The 18,858-nt window shown below is 61.8% G+C and overlaps 2 protein-coding genes across 2 annotated transcripts; both read right to left on the bottom strand.

The window, feature by feature from the left end:
- Window positions 1–1,378: 1,378 nt before the first annotated feature.
- Window positions 1,379–4,909, bottom strand: LCN10 (lipocalin 10). The gene is given in 6 exon segments (XM_060153666.1): window positions 1,379–1,611; window positions 1,919–2,017; window positions 3,068–3,175; window positions 3,461–3,570; window positions 3,904–4,043; window positions 4,799–4,909. Coding segments are annotated over 6 exon segments (597 nt in total). The 3' UTR covers window positions 1,379–1,582.
- A 1,727-nt stretch (window positions 4,910–6,636) lies between these two features.
- Window positions 6,637–11,688, bottom strand: LCN6 (lipocalin 6). Its single transcript, XM_060153665.1, has 5 exons — window positions 11,599–11,688; window positions 11,281–11,420; window positions 7,734–7,804; window positions 7,113–7,223; window positions 6,637–6,758 (listed from the first exon to the last, which is right to left on the bottom strand). The coding sequence occupies exons 1-5, from the start codon at window positions 11,686–11,688 to the stop codon at window positions 6,637–6,639; spliced, it is 534 nt and encodes a 177-aa protein (XP_060009648.1).
- Window positions 11,689–18,858: the final 7,170 nt, after the last annotated feature.

The raw sequence follows: 18,858 nt of genomic DNA, 5'->3' as shown, positions 1-18,858 counted from the left end.
AGCACCCCGGTTACAGGAGACTCAGAGGACCTGAGACGCAAGGTGGGACGAAGACCCCTGACGTGAGCTGTTGTGGCTGCGAGTGAGGACCAGGCAGTGAGTCAGAGGATGCGGCAAAGTGACGCTGTGCCCGTTCTGAGCCTTCAAAGGGCCCCTCTTCCTTCTTCACGGCCACGAGACAAGCGCCACAGCTGAAGCACAAGCGGAGCAGAGCCGGCCCAGATCAACCCACCTCCCGCCGACACATAACTGTCAGAACAAATGCAGCCGAGCTCCACAGCCGAGCCCAGCCTACATCAGCCAATCCCAAGCTGAGGCCAGCCTACATCAGCCAATCCCAAGCTGAGCCCAGCCTACATCAGCCAATCCCAAGCCGAGCCCAGCCTACATCAGCCAATCCCAAGCTGAGCCCCAGGCAGGGAAGCTAAACACATTCGTAGGGGGGAATTCCCTGGTGGTCCAGTGGTTAGGACTCGGCACTCTCACTGCCCAGGTGAATTCTGGGTTCAGTCCCTGGTTGGGGAACTAAGAGCCCACAAGCCACGTGGCGTGGCCAAAAAAATAAAATAAAATAAAAATACATCTGTGTGGCTGTTTGTTAAACAGCAGGGGCTGACTGATTCAATCCGTTTTCTCCTTAGGTGATCTCATCCGTGTGCAGCCTCCGTCACCAAATAAATATCAGTCACTGCAAAATATCTGTCTCCCACCTTGACCTCTGCTCTAGACTCGCACTCCCTCAGGACACCTGCATCCGGACATCCCTGAGCTGCTCCGAGCTCAGCCCCCGCCCTGCACCCACGCCCTCCCCTCCATCTCCACCACTCTGGGCTTTTTCAGACTGTTTCATCTTCCAGGGAGGGCCTGCTCCCTCCCAGCCTCACCATAACTTTCTCAACCCGCACTGCCTTTCATTTCTCAGCTCAAACGTCACTTCCTCCAAGAAGCTCTCCCTGACCCTTCCTCCCGACCTGGAATGAGCCAGGCCTGCTGTGGTGCGCACTTGGCACCTCTGGACGTATTCTGAGGGTCTATGACTGTGTGCTTGGATGACTGAGTCAGCGTCCGCCTCTCCTAAAGAGAGAACCGTGGCTGCCTGTGTGCCCACTGCTCTCTCCCCAGCAGCCAGCACGATGTCCGCGACATGCATGTGGTGCATATAAGCGTACGGCTTCCTGAGACAGTGTAGGGTGTCACGCGATGCGGAGGACGGTGGCAGAGACTCACTGCAGAGAAAGCACGTGGCACATTACATGGGACCCGTGGTCTATTTTGCAGCAGAAAAGGCCCAGTCGCACCTTTTTGCCGCGTAATCCAGAGGACACAGGCCAAAGGGGCCTGGCTTCGCATCCCCCGCCCGGTCAGCATGTGCCCCTCACCCCATCCCTCAGTGATCGTAAAGGACCCTGCTGGGTTACAGCCACGGGCCCCAGGTTCCACATCCTCAGAGGCCTGGGGTCCCCAAACACCACTCAACAACCAGTTGGATGTGAAAGCCTGCAATTTGGAACAACACTCCTGCGGTCTAGGTGGACCACAAGTCGAGCCTCAAAGGGAAGAGCAGGTGGGTGGCAGCTCACTCTCACGGCAGGATGGTGTGTGCACAGGAAGCTGCGGGAGAGGAAAGAGGCAGTGAGGGGGTGGGGGACTGGCTCTCCCGGGGGCCTCGGGCACCGCAGAGGGCAAAGCCATGCAGCCCCGGCCCCCAGCCACACGGCAGAGACCTGGCCAAGGCAGCATTTGTGTTCTGGGTGCCGTGGGCTCGCACACGTGGCCGTGCATTCACGGTGGCTTTAGATCTTTAACAAGTGCCCTTGTCACCGCTCCACCTCTCTGTCCCCCACAGGAGTCAGCACCCCAGCGGGATGGGCACGGGGCCGGGAGATGTGCTGCCCGAGCGCTCGCGGCCGCACTTTACCATCTTTCGGGAGAACTGTCACACTGCGGGCGAGCTCCAAAGCCTCACACACGTCTATGAACCTTCTCATACTCAGGAAGCTGGCCGTGCTCTGCCTGCCTGCAGTGGGGAAGCAGAGCCGCGTCATCAGCCGTGCGATGTGGCACCTGCCCCTCAGCCCCGGAACGCCCGCAGGCTTTGGGACAGACAAGCAAGGTGCATGCGCTCAGGGGCAGGCAGCTACTGGTGGGTGACAGGAAGCGTCAGCCAGGGCAGGTCCCCAGAGAGCCTTGGGAGGTGGGGTCACCATGCAGGGTCACCACGCAGGGCCCTCCAGTTCCTTCTGGCCAGTCTGGCCGCTGCCCCTCCCGCTGCATCCCTGGACGGGTCCACCCTGACGGAGACGCCCCAGCACCCCCTCCCGCCCTCTCTGTACCACCCACCCAATCCGGGGCAGAACCTCTTCCTGGTTCACCTCCTGCCCCCCAATCCTGCTGTCAGCCTGGGGGCCTCTGCCTCCACATGGACAGCCCGCCCCTCCCGGCCTCTGCCTTTCTGACCCCCCTCTGCAATGGCCTCCCCACTCGCCCCTGGGGGCCCCTCCCAGACCCTCCCGCATGGTCTCCAAGCAAAGGGTCCCACGCTCTGCCCTCCCTCCCTCCTCCCTCCCTCCCTCCTCCCTCCCTCCTTCCTTCCCTCCCTCCCTCCCTCCTTCCCTCCCTCCCTCCTTCCTTCCCTCCCTCCCTCCCTCTGCTCACATCCTCGGCCAGCCCTACCTCCCCACGTCACCCCTCCTGCCAGGCCGCACCCCACGGGCCATGACCGGCCACTGTGGGCTACGTGTGTGTGTCCCCCAAATTCACGTGTTGAGTCCCCAACTGGGTGGTCATAGGAGGCCTTGGGAGGTGATCGGGGTAGCTGAGGTCGTGAGCGTGGGGCCCTCACGATGGAGTTGGTGCCCTTACGGGAAGAGGACGAGACCAGAGCACCGCCCCAAGCCCTGTGCAAGGACACCGCGAGAAGGCGGCCGTCTGCAAACCACCAGACCCCACAGGCTGGCGCCCTGGATTGAGGGATGAGTGCCCATCGTGTGGCCGCTGGTCTGGGTGTCCAGCACGATGCCCGCTCGGCCCCCACTCTCTGCCCCGCACACCCGGCCACTGGACTCACTGAGGAGAAGCAGGGTCTTGGTGGCCTGGCCCGCCCGGCCCAGGCGCAGGTAGACCACGCTGTCCTTGTAGTCAGAGGTCAGAACGTGGAAGCCCGCCACCCCCTTCACTGGACGGGAAGAGAAGCACAGAGTCGCCTGCTCGCGCCTGGACGGTGGGCCCCGACCCCCTGACCCCTTCCGCCTGCACGGCGGGGGTGTCTGGAAGGGCCACAGAGTCCCCTCCACCCAGGCCCCCGGGCACACGCCTGCCACGTCGGCTCTGGGCCACGGTGGCCTGACTGCGTGTCCTGGGCGTTCATCCCCACCGGCCCATGTTCTCAGAGGAGGACAGCTGGGGCCAGTGCGGTCGGTAGCCCAAACCTGGGTCCTGGTGGCCAGGAAGCCCTGGACACCCTTCCCCTTGCTCTCCCGAGGGCCCAGCGGTTACGCACAGGTGTTCCTGAACACAGCCCTCTTCCTGTCTTTCCGCAGGATCAGCGAGTGTGCCTTGCACCCCTGTGACCTGGGGGGAGGCGGGCTGTGAGCCCCTTCTGGGCTCTGCCACCCTGGGACTTTCCAGCGTGGACCCGGACCGGTCCCACAGCTCAGGGGAAACACTCCGAACACCCTGTGCCCGCTGAGCCCCTGGTGGACTGTGGGAGCCTCTCCCAAAAGCAGCCGTTTGAGTTTTAGGGGCAGAGAGCGATGGGTATTGGGGTTTCGGGGACAGTCCTTGTGAGATTTCCAGACTGACGCTCGGGCCTGGTCCCCGCCCCCACCCCCCGGCTCCCTTTCCCCTCCCTGGGCTCAGGGGTCTGCAGAGGATGTGCTGGGACCCCTGCCCTGGTCCACTCACCGGTTAAAGACAAGGACCACCCTCAGCTGGTCCATTTTGTGAACCTTCACTAAAGATGCCCCCAGCTTCCTCTTGTCTCTGGCCGGCAACAACCCCTGGGTGTCAGAGGCGATGGCAACAATGTACCAGAACCCTGAAAACTGTAGAGAGGGTGCTGGGGGCACAGGGTCTGGGCTGCCACACGGGTTCGGCCCCCACCCCAGGTCCCAGAGAACCCACAGGACAGGGGACCCTAGCCTGAGGCCCAGAGCACGTCCAACACCCACAGGGTGGCACGGCCCCTGCCTCGGGGCCCCCGCTGCCACCCCAGGCTGAGGATGCAGATGCCCGGCTGCTCCAGGGCCCGGGGCGGCACCAGGCAGGGCCCTGGGCACCGGGTGTCAGAGCTTCCTGCCCACACGGGCCTCGTGGGGGCCCCTTCCCTCCCAGCTGGCCCCCGCACCCCGTCCCACTGCTCTCCCTGCAGCAGAGCCCCTCCCAGATGCCCTCCAGTCTCCTCGGCCTGTGCCCATGGCCGCCCCCACAGGAAACTTCCACCCAGCCAGAGGCCTCATTATTCCAGGACGTGTCCTGCTCGTGCTGCCTCCGCTCTGCCCACCTGGCACCTCCAGGCCACCTCAGGCTGTGCCTGTCTGGGGGCCTCTGCTACGGCCCCTCCTCGGGGCTCCTGGCATGTGGCCCACGGCCGTCAGCTGAGTTTTGAAGCCCCAGCCTGTCCCCAAAAGAGGCCGTGGGCTGCCCCACAGGGCCAACAGAAGCCTGTGCCGGAGCCCTCTGAAAGCCCGTCCAGCGGATTCCGGTGGCTCTGCGAAGACTTCCAGGGACCCCTCTTCCTGCTGCCCCTGCCCACCCTGGCCCCAGCGCCCGGCCAGTGGGCTGGGGGCACGAGACTCACCTTGTCCCAGTTGAGGTTGTGGGGCTCCCTGGGGAGCTGCTTCTGCGCCAGGGACCCCCCAGGCAGCTCCAGCACCAGGACCAGCATGGGCAACAGCCAGCCTGGCCCCATGCTGGCCCTCCTCCCAGCTGCCTGCTGGACGCCACGCTTAAATGTCCCAGCCCACCAGCCCTGCGTGGGTGTCCGGCCAGCCTGCAGCCGCAAGCCAGCCTGGTGGGCCAATGGCGGGGAGGGAGCTTGGGGCCCTCCCTCCCCACACAGAGGGCCAGCCCTACCCTTGGCCCTCGGAGCGGCACAGCTGCTGTCCCGGGATGCCCCAAAGATGGAGACCATGATGTTCCCCAGGTCAACTCCTGGGCCTCCGGTCACCATATGTCCCCTAGAGCCATTGCACCTGGCAGGGAGGCTCCTGGGCCTCCTGTCCTAGCCTCCCAGGGAGAGAGGCAAAGGTCGGAACGTGTCATTGAGTCACCTAACAGGGACGAAAGTGAAGGACGTGAAGACGGGTCTCAGATGGTGCCGGCGCTGACGCGGGGGCTGCCTTCTCGATGCCCTTAGAAGGTACTGACGTGTTCGCACGTGTGCACATGCGTGTGTGTGAAGAGGGTGGCAGCCTGTGTGCACCTGACCTCACCTCAAGTGAGAGGCAGTCCCCACCCTGCTCCCAGCCCACCTCCCCTGACGGCTTGTGCTCTGCCAGGACTTCAGGACACAGGAGGACCGACAAGCTCGAGCCCTCTGGGGTCCCTGCCCCCACCCCCCATCCAAGAGCTCCAGCCAGGAAAAGCCAATCTTTCACACCCTGGGCATCCCAGCCCAGCGCCCTGCCCACTCTTCATCCAGATCACAGGGTCGTCCTCCAAACTGAGCGGACCAGCCTCCTGCCTGCCCGGAGCCCCGCCTGCCGTGAGCCCTGTGGGAGGAGCAGCCGCCTGCAGCCCAGTTTCCACCTCCGGGCCAGAGGGCCGCTGGGGAGGGACGGGGCTGCAGGCCCGCACTCTCGTGCCAGGCTGCCTCTGTGCTCTGTGCCCAGCCCTTGACAAGCCCACCCTGCCCATCCGCCTCTCCCTGCAGCCACCGGCCCGAGGAGGCAGCTCCCTGTGGGCTCCTCCGGCTGCCCCCAGCCCAGGCCCCGCGCGCACACAGGCAGCTCCCTGAGGGCTCCTCCGGCTGCCCCCAGCCCAGGCCCTGCGCGCACACAGGCGAGAGGCGTGGCACAGGTTTGTGGAGCCGCTTTATTGGAATCTGCGTCGAGAGCCCCTGGGAGCAGCCGGCCCAAAGCCCAGCACTGGGAGGCTGAGCAGGGAGGGTAGCGTCTGGCCAGCCTCCTCCGGTCCCCTGGGGGCTGCAGCATTCACTGAAAACCATGAGGAACATTGGGGGACCCTGGGCTCGCCCGGAGAGGCATCGGCTCCCCCAAGCCCCCAGCCCTGCATGGCGGCGGTACAGCCACTGGGATGGAGGGGCCCCAGGGCCCCCAGACTCCACCCACCACACAGGAACTCAGGGACGCTCGGGAAGGCCGCTTACCTGGAAGGCCTTGCGTGCACAGGTGACTGGGGGAGGAAAGCGCGACGGCAGTGAGGACGGGGCGGGTCTCCCTGCCCAGCCGGGTGCCTGAGACAGACCGTGACCGCAGAGCACCTGGGGCCCTGCCGGCCCCTGCACACAGCCCCCCCCCGCCCCCCCCCAGTCCCCACAGGTCTGACTTTGGGCGGGGACTAGGTGACTCCTTGAAGACCCCCGAGCCCTGCCAGCCCTGAGGCCTGGAGGGTCCCCGAGCGCAGCCGAAGCCAGCAAATGGCCCCACGGTCCGTGCCCCTCAGCACACGGTGGCGTCAGGCTCGGTGACACTCACGGTCCTTCTGCAGCGTGGCCTGCTGCTGGGACGAGAAGCCCAGGCCCTTGCTCCACTTGCTGAAGAGGCCCATGGCCTTCTGGCTGGCCAGCTCCGTCCGGCCTGCAGGGGAGGTGCCCCCTGAGAGCTGGGCTGGGGGACGGGGGCGAGCAGGGGGTCCGCAGCAGGAACCAGACAGACACCTGGGACCCTGCGCTCTTCTGACCCCAAGGCCCTTCACCACATGTAGCTCCCACCCCGTCCCTCCCTCCAGGCAGGGTCACGTCTCCCACAGAGGACAAGTGCGGGGAGGGGGCGACAGGGAAGGAAGGCTTGGGGCCCCGGTGGGGATTTCATGCAGGGATGAGTGATGGAGCGGAGCGGCCGCCAGCCCGCTGGGCTCTTTCAAGGCTGGGACCCCGGGAGGACGGAGGCCCAGCACGGCAGGGAGGCCTCCGCGCCCGCGGCCGCACTCACTGTACAGCTCCACGGTGCTGAAGGCCTCGTCCTGGAGCTCCAGCTGCGTGAGCACTATGGCATAGTCCCTGAAGTTGGTGGCCAGCACCCGGTACTCCAGCACACCCAGGGCTAGGAGACAGGTGCCGCCGGGGTGGGGTCAGACCCCGTGGGGGGCCCCCCCTGGCCGAGAGCCTCCCAGCTCTGTCCCCCTGGTCCCTGACCCCCACCCGGCTCCGGCACACAGAGGCTTGCGGTGGCTGATGGACAGCAGGTGAGTCCCAGCTCATCCTGGGGCACCCTCCCGCGATCCTGTCCCCACGGGGTAAGAGTGCCAGCCGCCCCGCCCCCACACAGTACAGCGGGAGGCCTGGGGTCCCAGCTGAGCCTGCCCGACCCAGTCGAGTCCTCTGTCCTCAGGACTGGCGCCAAACCTCTGACAAAATGAGGACCTTTCACTTCCCGGGCGAGAACGCCACTGAAGCCTGGGGTGGAGTCGCCCCCTCCCCTTCCCCTCCTGCGCGCTGACCCTGCCTGCAGGCGCAGGGGGCCCAGGGCTGCCAGGGGCAGGACCCGGCCCTGATCACGGTCAGGGAAATGGAGCCTGCCCGGAATCCGGACCACCGTGGCCGGCACCCTTACAGGGATTCCTGAACACCCATCTGGAATTTTGTTTCGTCAGTTCCACAGCATGCAGGTGGCATCTCTCCCGCCTGGAAAAGAAGAGGATCTGTCATCACCCAAGGTCCGTATGCAGGACGAGAGAAGACAGGTTTGGCCACCCAGACCCGGCCAGGGGCCAGCGTCGCTGCAGAGGGGATTCCGCCTCCCCCTCGGTGGCCCAAGTTAGCCAGAAACCCTGCTCTTGACCAAAGCGAACCCGTCAGGGAAATGGGCCAGCTCGGCACCTGCAGAATGCGAATCTGCTCCGTCACCTCCCCAGAGACCCGCTCTGCGAGAACCACACGGAGAAAACTTAGAAGTTTTTTCTTGCTGCTCAGGGCAGCAAAGGAGCGTGAGACAAACAGGGCGTCTGCAGTTGTGTTTTGTTGTCGTTGTTAATTAATTAATTTTTTTTTTTTTAATTTTTGGCTGCGCTGGGTCTTCGTTGCTGCACACGGGCTTTCTCTAGTTGCGTCAAGTGGGGGCTACTCTTTGTTGTGGCGCGCAGGCTTCTCACTGCAGTGGCTTCTCTTGTTGCCGAGCACGGGCTCTAGGCGTGCGGGCTTCAGTAGTTGTGGCTCGCGGGCTCAGTAGTTGTGGCTCGCAGGCTCTAGAGCGCAGGCTCAGTAGTTGTGGCCCACGGGCTTAGTTGCTCCACGGCACATGGGCTCTTCCTGGACCAGGACTCGAACCCATGTCCCCTGCATCGGCAGGCGGATCCTTACCACTGTGCCACCAGGGAAGCCCCAGGTCTGCAGTTTTGAATAAAGAGACTCAACACCAAAAGGGGCCAAATTCCCTAAGCCTCCAGTCCGCAAAATGAGCAGACCCACTTCTGTAAGTGCAGCGAGACCAGCTCCCGGCCCAGTTCCGTGCAAGACACAGGAATAGCAAGGAACAGCCTAAAAGGAAGTGTAACCAGCAAAAACAAGCCAGTAAACTGACAAGGTGTATTGTGGGGACCCAAGAGGGAAAACAAGGGGACTTGGCACAGAAATTGACAAATCAAGGGAACAGAATAGAAAGCCCGAAAATAAAGCAAAAAGCAGAGGAGGTTCGCGCAAGACAAGGTAGCATCTCAGTCAGTGGAGGAAGAGGAACCACTGGGTGAGTGGGGCTGGGCGACTGGCCCCTTCAGCGACGGTCCCAGCTCGTGCATCCCCAGGCTCAGCCCTGAGCCGGTCAGAGGTCAGAGGCCCTCTTAGCTCCAGGGAGACAGAAAGGCTTCTGAACACAAAACCCAGAAGCCCTGAGAGAAGCCAGGTGTTTACACCTGCACAGAAACTAAAAGAGCCCTTCCTATCGACAGCTCCTCGGTGGTATAAGAAAAACGACAAAATGGGAAATATATTCGCATCTAACTTTATCGCAGACAGTGGCTAAAAAGCCCTAACACTTAAGGGTTCTTGCAAGTCAATAATAACCCGCCCGAGGGAAAAGTATGCAAAAGATATGAACAGACGCTGGGCTGGGAAGGAAACCCAGAAGGAACAGGTACCGAGACGTCTCACTCCCTCGTGATCAGAGAAAGAAGCAAAAACTAACGTGGGCAAGTTTGTCGCCTATAAAGACAAAAGAGAAAAAATTTTAAATGTTTCAAAAGAGGGCAGATTCCCTGGTGGCGCAGTGGTTAAGAATCTGCCTGCCAATGCAGAGGACACGGATTTGTGCCCTGATCCGGGAAGATCCCATATGCCGCGGAGCAACTAAGCCCGTGAGCCACAACTACAGAGCCTGCGAACCGCAAGTACTGAAGCCTGTGCGCCTGGAGCCCGTGCTCTGCAACTAGAGAAGCCACCACAATGAGAAGCCCGTGCACGGCGACGAAGACCCAACGCAGCCAAAAATAAAATAAATAAATTTATTTTTTAAAAAAAGAGGGCAGAGACCCCAGGGACTGACACGGAACGGTATTTGGCCCTGGTGTTTAAATGACGCGCGTGTGCTTGCGTGTGCCTGAACGTCCCTGCGGAGCTGCAGCAGATCAAAACCGTGGGCCACCTGTGGGGAGGGGGCCACTGGCTGAGGTGGGGGGGGAAGACCCCTGCTTTCCACCCCTGGGGATTCTGATTTTTCTTTTGGCTGTGCCACGTGGCTTACAAAATCTTAGTTCCCCAACCAGGGATCGAACCCATGCCCTCGGCAGTGAAAGCGCTGAGTGCCAACCCCTGGACCGCCAGGGAATTCCCAGGGCACTCTGATTTTTTGAAACACGCAAATGTGTTTCCTATTCAAAATCCGGCAAATGAAGTTCACATTACATAACAAAATGAAACAGCTGCTTGCCTGTCCTGTAAGCCCTGGTCTGAGTGTGAGTCCTGCAGACGGGCTGGCCGAGGTCCTCAGACAGAGGCACCTTGACGGGACTCAGAGCAAGGCCACTCACCAGCCCCAACCGCAAGCAGGTTCCAGCAAGAGCGTCGGAGACCCCCCTTCCCTGCGATTGCCGTGGTCCTCTCCCCGTCCACGGCTGTTCCACAGCCCAGGGCTCTCCAGAGGCCAGGTTTCCATATGCAGATTGTTTTCCCACCAGCCTCATCAGGACTCACCGAGCCATGTGGCTTTGGGGCTGCCACCCACGCCGCATGTGACCCCGTGTTCACCCAACTCAGAGGGGCCCCCGCCCCAGCACAGACCTCCTCGGTCCTTGCGCATCCTCAGCCTGGCTGGCCCAGGTGGACGGCAGCCCCACCATCTCCTGAAGGCAGTGAGCACGCCGCGGGGAGCAGGGGAGAAAGTTCCCCTCTCAGGCCGGGGTCTGCGTGGCTGTTCAGGCCGCGCAGGGGCTCCGGATTCAGGGTGGAAATGCCCGTGGTGCACCACCAGCTGGTGACTGCCTGGCCTTCCCCACGTGAAAGACGGGGACGCTAGAACGACACCTCCCCCAGCACGCCATGCCCCCCGCCCCCTGCCTGGCTCCCCCCAGGTGTCCCAGGCAGCAAGGTCCCCCAGAAGCACGACCCCTCCTTCCAGCATCCCTTGCCCCAAGGCGTGCATGGGGTCTGCTCCACTGGCCAAAAGCAGCCAAGGCTCAGCCTGACTCCACAAGTCCTGTCTGGTAAATGGCCTCAGTGACCACGTCTTCTGGGGGATTCATTTTCCGAGAGAACCAGGGGCTCCCAGCCACAGACGCACGGACCCACTTTAAGTAGCAGCTCAGGAGGGCCTTAAGCAAAGGAGAGGCCTCTCCTGCTGACCAGAGACCCCGCCAAGCTACCCAAGGGCCTGGAACAGCAGGCGGGGAGGTCAGAAGCTGTGCCCGGCCCTGGTGGAGAAGGCGTGAGTCCCACCCAGGGGCGCCCCAGCCAGGAGTCCAGGGATGCAGAGCCCAGACGCCAGGCAGAGGGTGGCTCTCAGAGCAGAGCCCAGCGCGGGAGGGGGGGGGAGGGGGGAGGGGGAGGGGGGAGGGGGAGGGGAGGGGGAGGGGGGGAGGGGGGGAGGGGGAGGGGGGAGGGGGAGGGGAGGGGGAGGGGAGGGGAGGGGAGGGGAGGGCGGGGCCCGCCGTCCAGACCCCAGCCCCACGCACCGGCTCCGGGAGGACAGCACCTTCAGAGTGTTCTCTGGCGTGAGGGTCAGCATGACCCCCTCGATGTTCTTCGTGGCCTTGTCCACCACAAAGTCCTTCTCGCCCGAGGCCACGGCGAGAATGTACCAGGACCCCAGGAGCTGACGGAGGAGGAACGGGTGAGGGGGCCTGTCCCTCCAGCCCCGGCCCATCCTCTTGATCTGGGGCCCTGGCGCAGGCTAGCCCCTCCACCCACAGCCCCCGTGGTCTGGGCTGGCACTGGGGGAGCCCAGAGGCCGCGCGGCCCCGAGGCGCGTGCTGGCAGAAGAGGGCTGTCACCTGCCGAGGGTCCAGCCTCCCCAGCCACACGGCCCGGGCCCTGGGCACCAAGACCAAAGCCAGAAGGGCGGCCAGCTGCACAGCCCTCATCCTCGCAGAGGTCTGCACACCAGCACACCTGCGCGGGGGTGAGCGAGCCCTCAGCCCCTGGAAGCCTCTTTAAAGGCTCGGGATGCACTGCTGTGGGCGGCCGCTAACCGCCGGGCACCATCCTGGCCTCTCCTCGCGAGGTGGCGAAAGTACCAGGGCGGTGGGGGGGGGGGAGGCGGGGGGGGGGGGAGGCGGGGGAAGTAATCCTCCGGACGTGCCGGAGAGGGGGCCCTGGGCCCTGGGGAGCGTGTGCGAAGCCCCTCCTACGTAGATACATTCGTGCCATCCCCCGCTTCTCTCACTTGGAAGGTTCCGGAAGGAGCATCCAGGCCTCAGCCGCACCATCCCCTCCCCTCCCCTCCCCTCCTCTACGGGGAGCCAACAGTCTCTGGCTCAGCCTGGGCGGGCCAGGGACCCTGCCCTTGAACCCAGGCCAAGGTCATGTCTGAGGAGAGCGTCAAGAACAAGCCGCCCCTCCAGAAGCTGCAGCTGTGCATAGCTTTTGTTTTCATCCTTAAAAGTATGAAAAGTCCCCGCGCAGCTCTTTGGAAAGCTCCCACCTCCTCCCGGCCCAGCAACCCTCCTGCTCTGCGGGCTGCAGCCTCCTGCCCCATCACGGCAACACCCAGCAGAACGCCCTGTTCCTTCCGCCTGCCGCTCGCCCGTCTGGACCTGCCCACTCTCTGGCAGCCTCACCCTGCTGCCTCCTACCCCTGCTCACCCTGGCCAGGCCCCCAAGGCCGCACGGGAGCTCTCCCTGGGCCTGGGCTGCCCGCCCTGGGTCATCGGAGACCCTGCCTGGGAGTGAAGGGCAGGGGCCTCGGCAGGATCTGTCTGAGCCCCCGAAACCCAGGCGGAAGTAACTGGGAAGATGCCTTGCCGGGGCGGGGGACCCTGCACGCCACAGCTCCCAGACCCCTCTGCTGGTTGGCTTCCAGGGGTGCTGTGGACACAGAACAGGCAGGGTTTGGAGGGTGAGGACAGATGAAGCCATCTGTCCTGCCGGGCCTTCCCAGGAGGGACCTCGGCCAAGCCAGCACCCCAGCCCTGCTTGGGAGATGAGCCCTGCAGGAAAGGGGATGAAAGTAAGCCCGCTGCACACAGACTTGCAGCTAAGCCTTGCCCTGCCTCAGGGCCCAGAGAGCCTCAAGCCTGAGCTTGGATGGGGGTGGTCCCTGGCCACCGGCCTCCCAGATGCCTGACGGAAGAAAATGACAATAGAAGACAGAAACATCATCCCGACCTTGACATTAACCTCGTTCGTTATTTTTTCAAGTTCAGTTTCCTAAAAAAACACTTGGGAGACGAAGACAATGTGAGTGAGAAGCAGCAGGAAAAACAGACGCCAGAAGAGACCCATGGGCGATGCTTCCTACGCGGGAATTAAAGGCAGGCTGTTTAGTCCATTGGGGCTGAAATAACAGAAAACCATAGGCCGGCGGCTTGTAAGCAACAGACATTTATTTCTCATAGTTCTAATTTTTTTTTTTTTTTTTTTTTGCGCTACGCAGGCCTCTCACCATTATGGCCTCTCCCGTTGCGGAGCACAGGCTCCGGACGCGCGGGCTCAGCGGCCATGGCTCACGGGCCCAGCCGCTCTGCGTATGTGGGATCCTTGCAGACTGGGGCACGAACCCGCGTCCCCTGCATCGGCAGGCGGACCCCCAACCACTGCGCCACCAGGGAAGCCCTAAACTGTACTCTTGATAACACAGAGCAAAACATGCACAAAATTCATTGGTCACAGAGAAAGCATCGATGAGTTCCACAACGTAGAAATGTTACAAACAACGTTCTCTGGCCAAAATACAATAAAACTGGGACTTCCCGGGCAGTCCCGGGGTTAAGACTCTGTGCTTCCAATGCAGGGCATGCGGGTTCGATCCCTGGTCGGGGAACTAAGATCCCACATGCCGTGCAGCACGGCCAAAAAAACCCCCAAAACAAAACAAAATACAATAAAACTAGATTTTTTTAACTTTCTATTTTCAAAAATACTATTGGATGAAAGGAAAAATACAAACTGAAATTACAGAATTTATTTAAAATAAATATCATAAAAATACCATGTAATTCAGGGTCAGAGGAAACATCATAACCTTAAACACACCATTAAAAATAAAAGAATGAGGGGCTTCCCTGGTGGCGCAGTGGTTGAGAGTCCGCCTGCCGATGCAGGGGACACGGGTTCGTGCCCCGGTCCGGGAGGATCCCACGTGCCACGGAGCGGCTGCGCCCGTGAGCCATGGCCGCTGAGCCTGCGCGTCCGGAGCCTGCGCTCCGCAACGGGAGAGGCCACAACGGTGAGAGGCCCACGTACCGCAAAAAACAAACAACAACAACATAAAATAAAAAAAAATAAAAGAATGAAACTAAATGCATTAAATTCCCAACTCTAAGAGCTAGACAAAGAACAAAATAAACCGTAGAATGTCACGAGGAAGGAAATAATAATGATAAAAGAGGGAAATAATAGAGTATAGAGAACAGCAGATATAATTAATGAACCAAAGTCCTCATCCTTGGAAAAATAAACAGAATTTTTCTGTTAATTTGCAGAATTATTAACAAAATCATTAGTATTCTTTTTAAAAATAACAGAATTAACTAACATGAAGAAGAAAAGATGGAGAGACCATAAATACATGAAATAAGAAGTGACAAAAGGGGGAAGTGACCTTTGGGACAGAAGAAAAAGATGCTTCATCAACAGAAAGTACTTTGCTGACCTCTAAGCAAATCACTTGGAAGTCCTCAATGACATGGATAATGTTACAGGAAAATTCAGTTTGCCAAAATTTACCCTATTAGACAAAGAGCTAGATCTATAGATAGATAGTAGATAGATGATAGATGATAGATAGATAGATAGATAGATAGATAGATAGATAGATAGATAGATAGATAGATGATAGAGATAAAACAGAAGCTATGAGGAAGGACTAGACTAATGGATGGCAGAATGGTATCCACGTGTGAATAGACGGGACAGTGGAGCAGAGTACAAGTTCAGAATGCAAAGGCTGCTTTAGTTAGACCTTCACCTTCCAAATCCAGCTCTGGCCCTTCTCAGGATCACTTTTTATTAACTTCTTTTTTTTTAACCAGAGGTCGTATTTTCCTGTTTCTTTGTATGTGTAGTAACTTCTGTGCTCGACGTTACTGATGACGCAGGTGGAAGCCCTGGTCTCCATTATCACCCTCTGATTTGTGTCCCCCCCCAACCCAGTTCCCGTGCTAAAGCCCGCAGGGCCCGATGTGGCCGTATTGGGCATTAGGGCCTTTTAGGGGGTGATAAGTTTAAGTGAGGTCATAAGGGTATGACCCTGATCCGGTAGGGCCAGCGCCCTCAGAAGAGGGAAGGACACCAGAGATCTATCTCCGTGTGTGTGCAGAGAAGAGGCCAGCGGGGGACGCAGCGGGAAGGCCACCGTCCACAAGCCAACAAGGGGGTCTCACCAGACTCCAGCCCTCTCAGCACCCTGATCTCAGGCTTCCAGCCTCCAGGAACCTGAGAAAGTGAACTGTTGTTTCTGCACCACGCCCAGCAGGGTTCTGTGTTACGGAACCAAGCAGACACCCTAGAATCTTCTATGGGGAATTCCCCTGAGGCAGACGACCATGCTCCCTCGAGCTCTGGCCTGACAGATCTGGGGAAAAGTCCAAATGTTCCCCAAGCACCTCGAATGTGTCAGAATTCGGTCTCCGAGCATCTCCCCTGTGGGTCTGTTGGGACGGTTCAGGATTTGCTAAGGCGAGTCCCAGGTAGGTCTTCCCTCAGGGCTGGTCTTTACTCCTGCAGGGCTTACTGGTGGCTGGCTGGACGCCTGAGGGTCAGCAGGGTTTCTCCTCTCTGGCTGGACCAGCACCCCAGCCCCCCAGCCGTGCTTGGAAGCCTGGTCACGCTGCTCTGCACGTGGGTAGGGGGCTGACACCCGCCCACATTCTCTACCCTGCCCCAGCCGATGGAAGGAGAGGGGGAATCACACATCACAGTGCAGGTCCTGGGGTGAAAGAATGCAGGGTGACCCCAGGCACTGACGAGGCTGGGCTGACCTGCGGGTGAGAGCCAGGGGGGGCCGGAGGGAAGCCGTGGTTGAGGGCCTTGGACCCAGTGCCCGTGGATTTGAGTTCGGGGCAGTAGGGAGCCATGGGCGAAGGTAGACAGGCGCCGGCTGTGGTCACCTTTCATTTGAGAGGAGCTCTGCTCAGGGAGCCTGGCCTGGGGCTGCTTCTGGCTCTCAGGGACCAGAGAAGACCCTAGGAGTGTGGCAGATGGCACCCCCGTCCCCCTACCCCCGCACCACCCCCAGGGCAGCCTGGCCTGCGGCCGACTCAGCCCCCTGCAGGGGGAGGTCCAGCCAGGGGTGGACCAGACGTGGTCACAGTAAACCCAGGCCACCTGAGAGCTGGGTTTGCTGTCCTTTTTAGGGCAGTCACAGAAAACACACCCCGCCACCCCCACCTGTCACCCCTCGGCCCCAGGAAAGACTTGGGGCAGCGGGTTTGGCAGTAGAGTTTATTCAGAGCAGGTGCAGGTGGGCCCCCCAGGGCTGGGCGGCCAGGGGAGCCCGGGTGGGCGGGGCTCCCAGCATCCCGGATGGGGGCGGGGTCTCCCCTAGTTCAGCTCCTGTGACACAGAAGGCCTGGGCCTCAGTTTCTCTACCTGCAAAGCAGGGTAATTGTCCCAACCTCTCGGGGCCGTTGAGACAGAGGGGGTCGTGCAGCTGACATGCTAGCACAGTGGGGGACCCGGGGAGCCCAAGAAGGAGCCCACAGGGCCTGCGCCTACACCACCCCACCCCGGCCGGACCCTGCTGGATGGAAATGGGGGACGAGGGCCAGCCTCCTCCCCTCCCCGCCCAGCCCTGCCCTCCCCTCCCAGCCTCCAGGGTCCCCTCCTGGCAGCCTGGTGTCACCACCCTGGAGGCCCAGGAACTAGAGCAAGCCGGGGCTCCCCTCAGGCCAGGACTCGGGTGGGGCTCAGACCGGGGAAAAGGCTTACCTCCCGGTAGGACGGGACAGCGTGAGGGGCTGCAGGACAGGTGCCCGGACCGCACTCTCAGCGCAGCCTCTGTGACCAGAGGAGGAGCTGGCCCAGAGCAGACCGCTGACGGCCTCGACCCTCAGGCAGCCCCTCACGGCTCGGCCCACTGTCTGCCTCTGCTCTGTCTGCCCCAGACAGTCCCACCGCCCCTCGGACCCCAGACTCCTCTTCCAGGTGTGATGGGAAGGCCTGGTGGACGGAGCCCCAGCCTCAGAGTGGGGGCAGGAGCTCACCACCTAGCACAGCAAGTTCACGTAGGTCACTGTGGAGAAGAGAAGACGGTGACGCGGGGAGATGGGTGCCCGGAGAGAGGCCTGCCCCGGGGGCCCGGACACTCACGGTCCCTGGAGAGCAGCTGCACATCCCCTGCTGGCAGCCCGTGCTCCACGCCTTTACGAGGAACCTGTCCACGGCTCTGTCGTCGTGTTCCACCATCCGGCCTGCGAGGAAGGGTTGCCGCTGGCTGGGGGGCACAGGCGGAGACTGGGGCCACAGACACACTCCCTGCCCTGTCCTGTGCCCCTTTCTGCCCTACCCCGCCCCCTCCCCGTCCTGTCCCTTCCCCTGCCTGTCCCGCCCACCCCATCCACCTCCTAGCCCTCTCCTGCCCCCTCTCTGGGCTGGGACAGGGCAGAGGCAGAGTAGAGACTCCCCCGTGGGCTCACTGTGAAGTTTCAGGATACTGTGGGCCTTCCCTCCTTTGTGGAAGACAGCGTTCATGATGCTGGACGTCTCGTAGTCCGTGGCCACCACAGTGACCTCTTTGCCTCCTGGGAAATGAACCAAACACAGGCCTCCCAGGCTCTGGGTGGGGACCTCCCCCAGGCCACGCCCCTGGGCCCACCCCCGCCTTGTAAAGGACACACACACACACACACACACACACACACACACACACACACACACACACACGGTGGGCAGGGAACCCGGCTGACCAGGACAGGAAGACGTCTGATCGACATTGTCAAGGATTTCAGAGAGGAAGTCCTGGCAGCTGAGGCCAGAGCCTGGGGGCTGGAGACGGTGGCTGGGGGGCTTCTGCACGGGCTTTGCACTGAGACTCACGCCGAGGGCTCTGGGCCGGGTGACCAGTAGCACCCCACTGAGGCCGGGTCCCCACGGGAAGACCCTCGGTGCCCGGTGTGACTGAGCAAGGGCCGCATGTGGCGGGACACAGCGTCCCCACCTGGTCCAGTCCGCAGGGAAGGCATGGCTAGAGGGCCCCAGCCTACCGGGCACCACGTTGGCCTCCAGGCTGAGCGGAGCGCAGGGCCCCCGCAGGCGGCTCTTACCAGACTCCATAGGAAGCTTGAACTTCCCGGGGGCGAGCCCTTCACAGCCTGGCTCTTCTCCTCCACACAGCGGCTCGTGCCGCAAGGAGCAGACGCCTGTCAGCCCAGCAGCCTCCAGCCCCGCCACGCCATTGCTCTGGACCAGGGGCAGCCCCGAGACCACCCAGGAGCCCCCAGCCTCCCGGCCAGGCAGGAGGAGACCGCCCTCTGGGAGCAAACTTCTCCTGCAGTGAAAGTGTGCCCACCTCTGAGGATCAGACTCGGGGTCCTCGGAGGGGCCAGAGACACCTCCCCAGCCCATACACGTTCTAGGGGCGGTGGCCAGGCCGTGGGCGTGCGAGCCTGCAGACAGCATGGGCTCATCCACAGTGCCTGGGCTGGGGCAGCCTCGCAGGGAGGCCCCGACACCCAGCAGGGAGGGGTCCCGGGCGGTGGGGCCAGAGGCCGAGCCCCAGCCCGCAATGGCCCTGAGGCTGAGGGTCACCTCCTCCGCCGTCTTAGAGAATGACGGCCCCCCGCACTCCTGCTCTGCTCTGCGGACCCCTCATCTGGAAAGGGTGGTACCCCCAGTGTCCTTCGGCCCAAAACCCACCCTCATCCCAGCAGGGTGACCGCGTGGCACGGGGAGAGAGGCGCCACTCACTGGTCAGACACGGAGGTCAGGGCCAGGTGGGGCCCCTCCTGCTGCACCATTACGGCCCCCATCTTCTTCATCCGGGGCGAGCCCTGGGGCTCCAGGTTGGAGCGAAGGCAATCTCGTACCAGATACCTGAAAACTGGGGGGATGGAGAGCTGGAGGGGGGCTGCCCCGGGGAAGCCGCAACCGGGATC

The sequence above is a fragment of the Lagenorhynchus albirostris genome, chromosome 7, assembly GCF_949774975.1.
Source record: "Lagenorhynchus albirostris chromosome 7, mLagAlb1.1, whole genome shotgun sequence".
Classification (NCBI taxonomy): Eukaryota; Metazoa; Chordata; class Mammalia; order Artiodactyla; family Delphinidae; genus Lagenorhynchus; species Lagenorhynchus albirostris.
The sequence above is the reverse complement of the archived record's forward strand: the minus strand, read 5'-3'. Positions and strand labels throughout refer to the sequence as shown.

What these genes read in the sequence shown, in the direction of transcription:
- LCN6 (XM_060153665.1), bottom strand. Translation starts at nt 11,688, where the DNA reads ATGAGGGCTGTGCAGCTGGCCGCCCTTCTGGCTTTGGTCTTGGTGCCC. An exon ending in GGAGGCTGGACCCTCGGCAG is followed by an intron (nt 11,421 to 11,598) that starts GTGACAGCCCTC and finishes CTCCTCCGTCAG; the next exon opens with CTCCTGGGGTCCTGGTACAT. An exon ending in GTGCTGTCCTCCCGGAGCCG is followed by an intron (nt 7,805 to 11,280) that starts GTGCGTGGGGCT and finishes CTTCTTTTCCAG; the next exon opens with GCGGGAGAGATGCCACCTGC.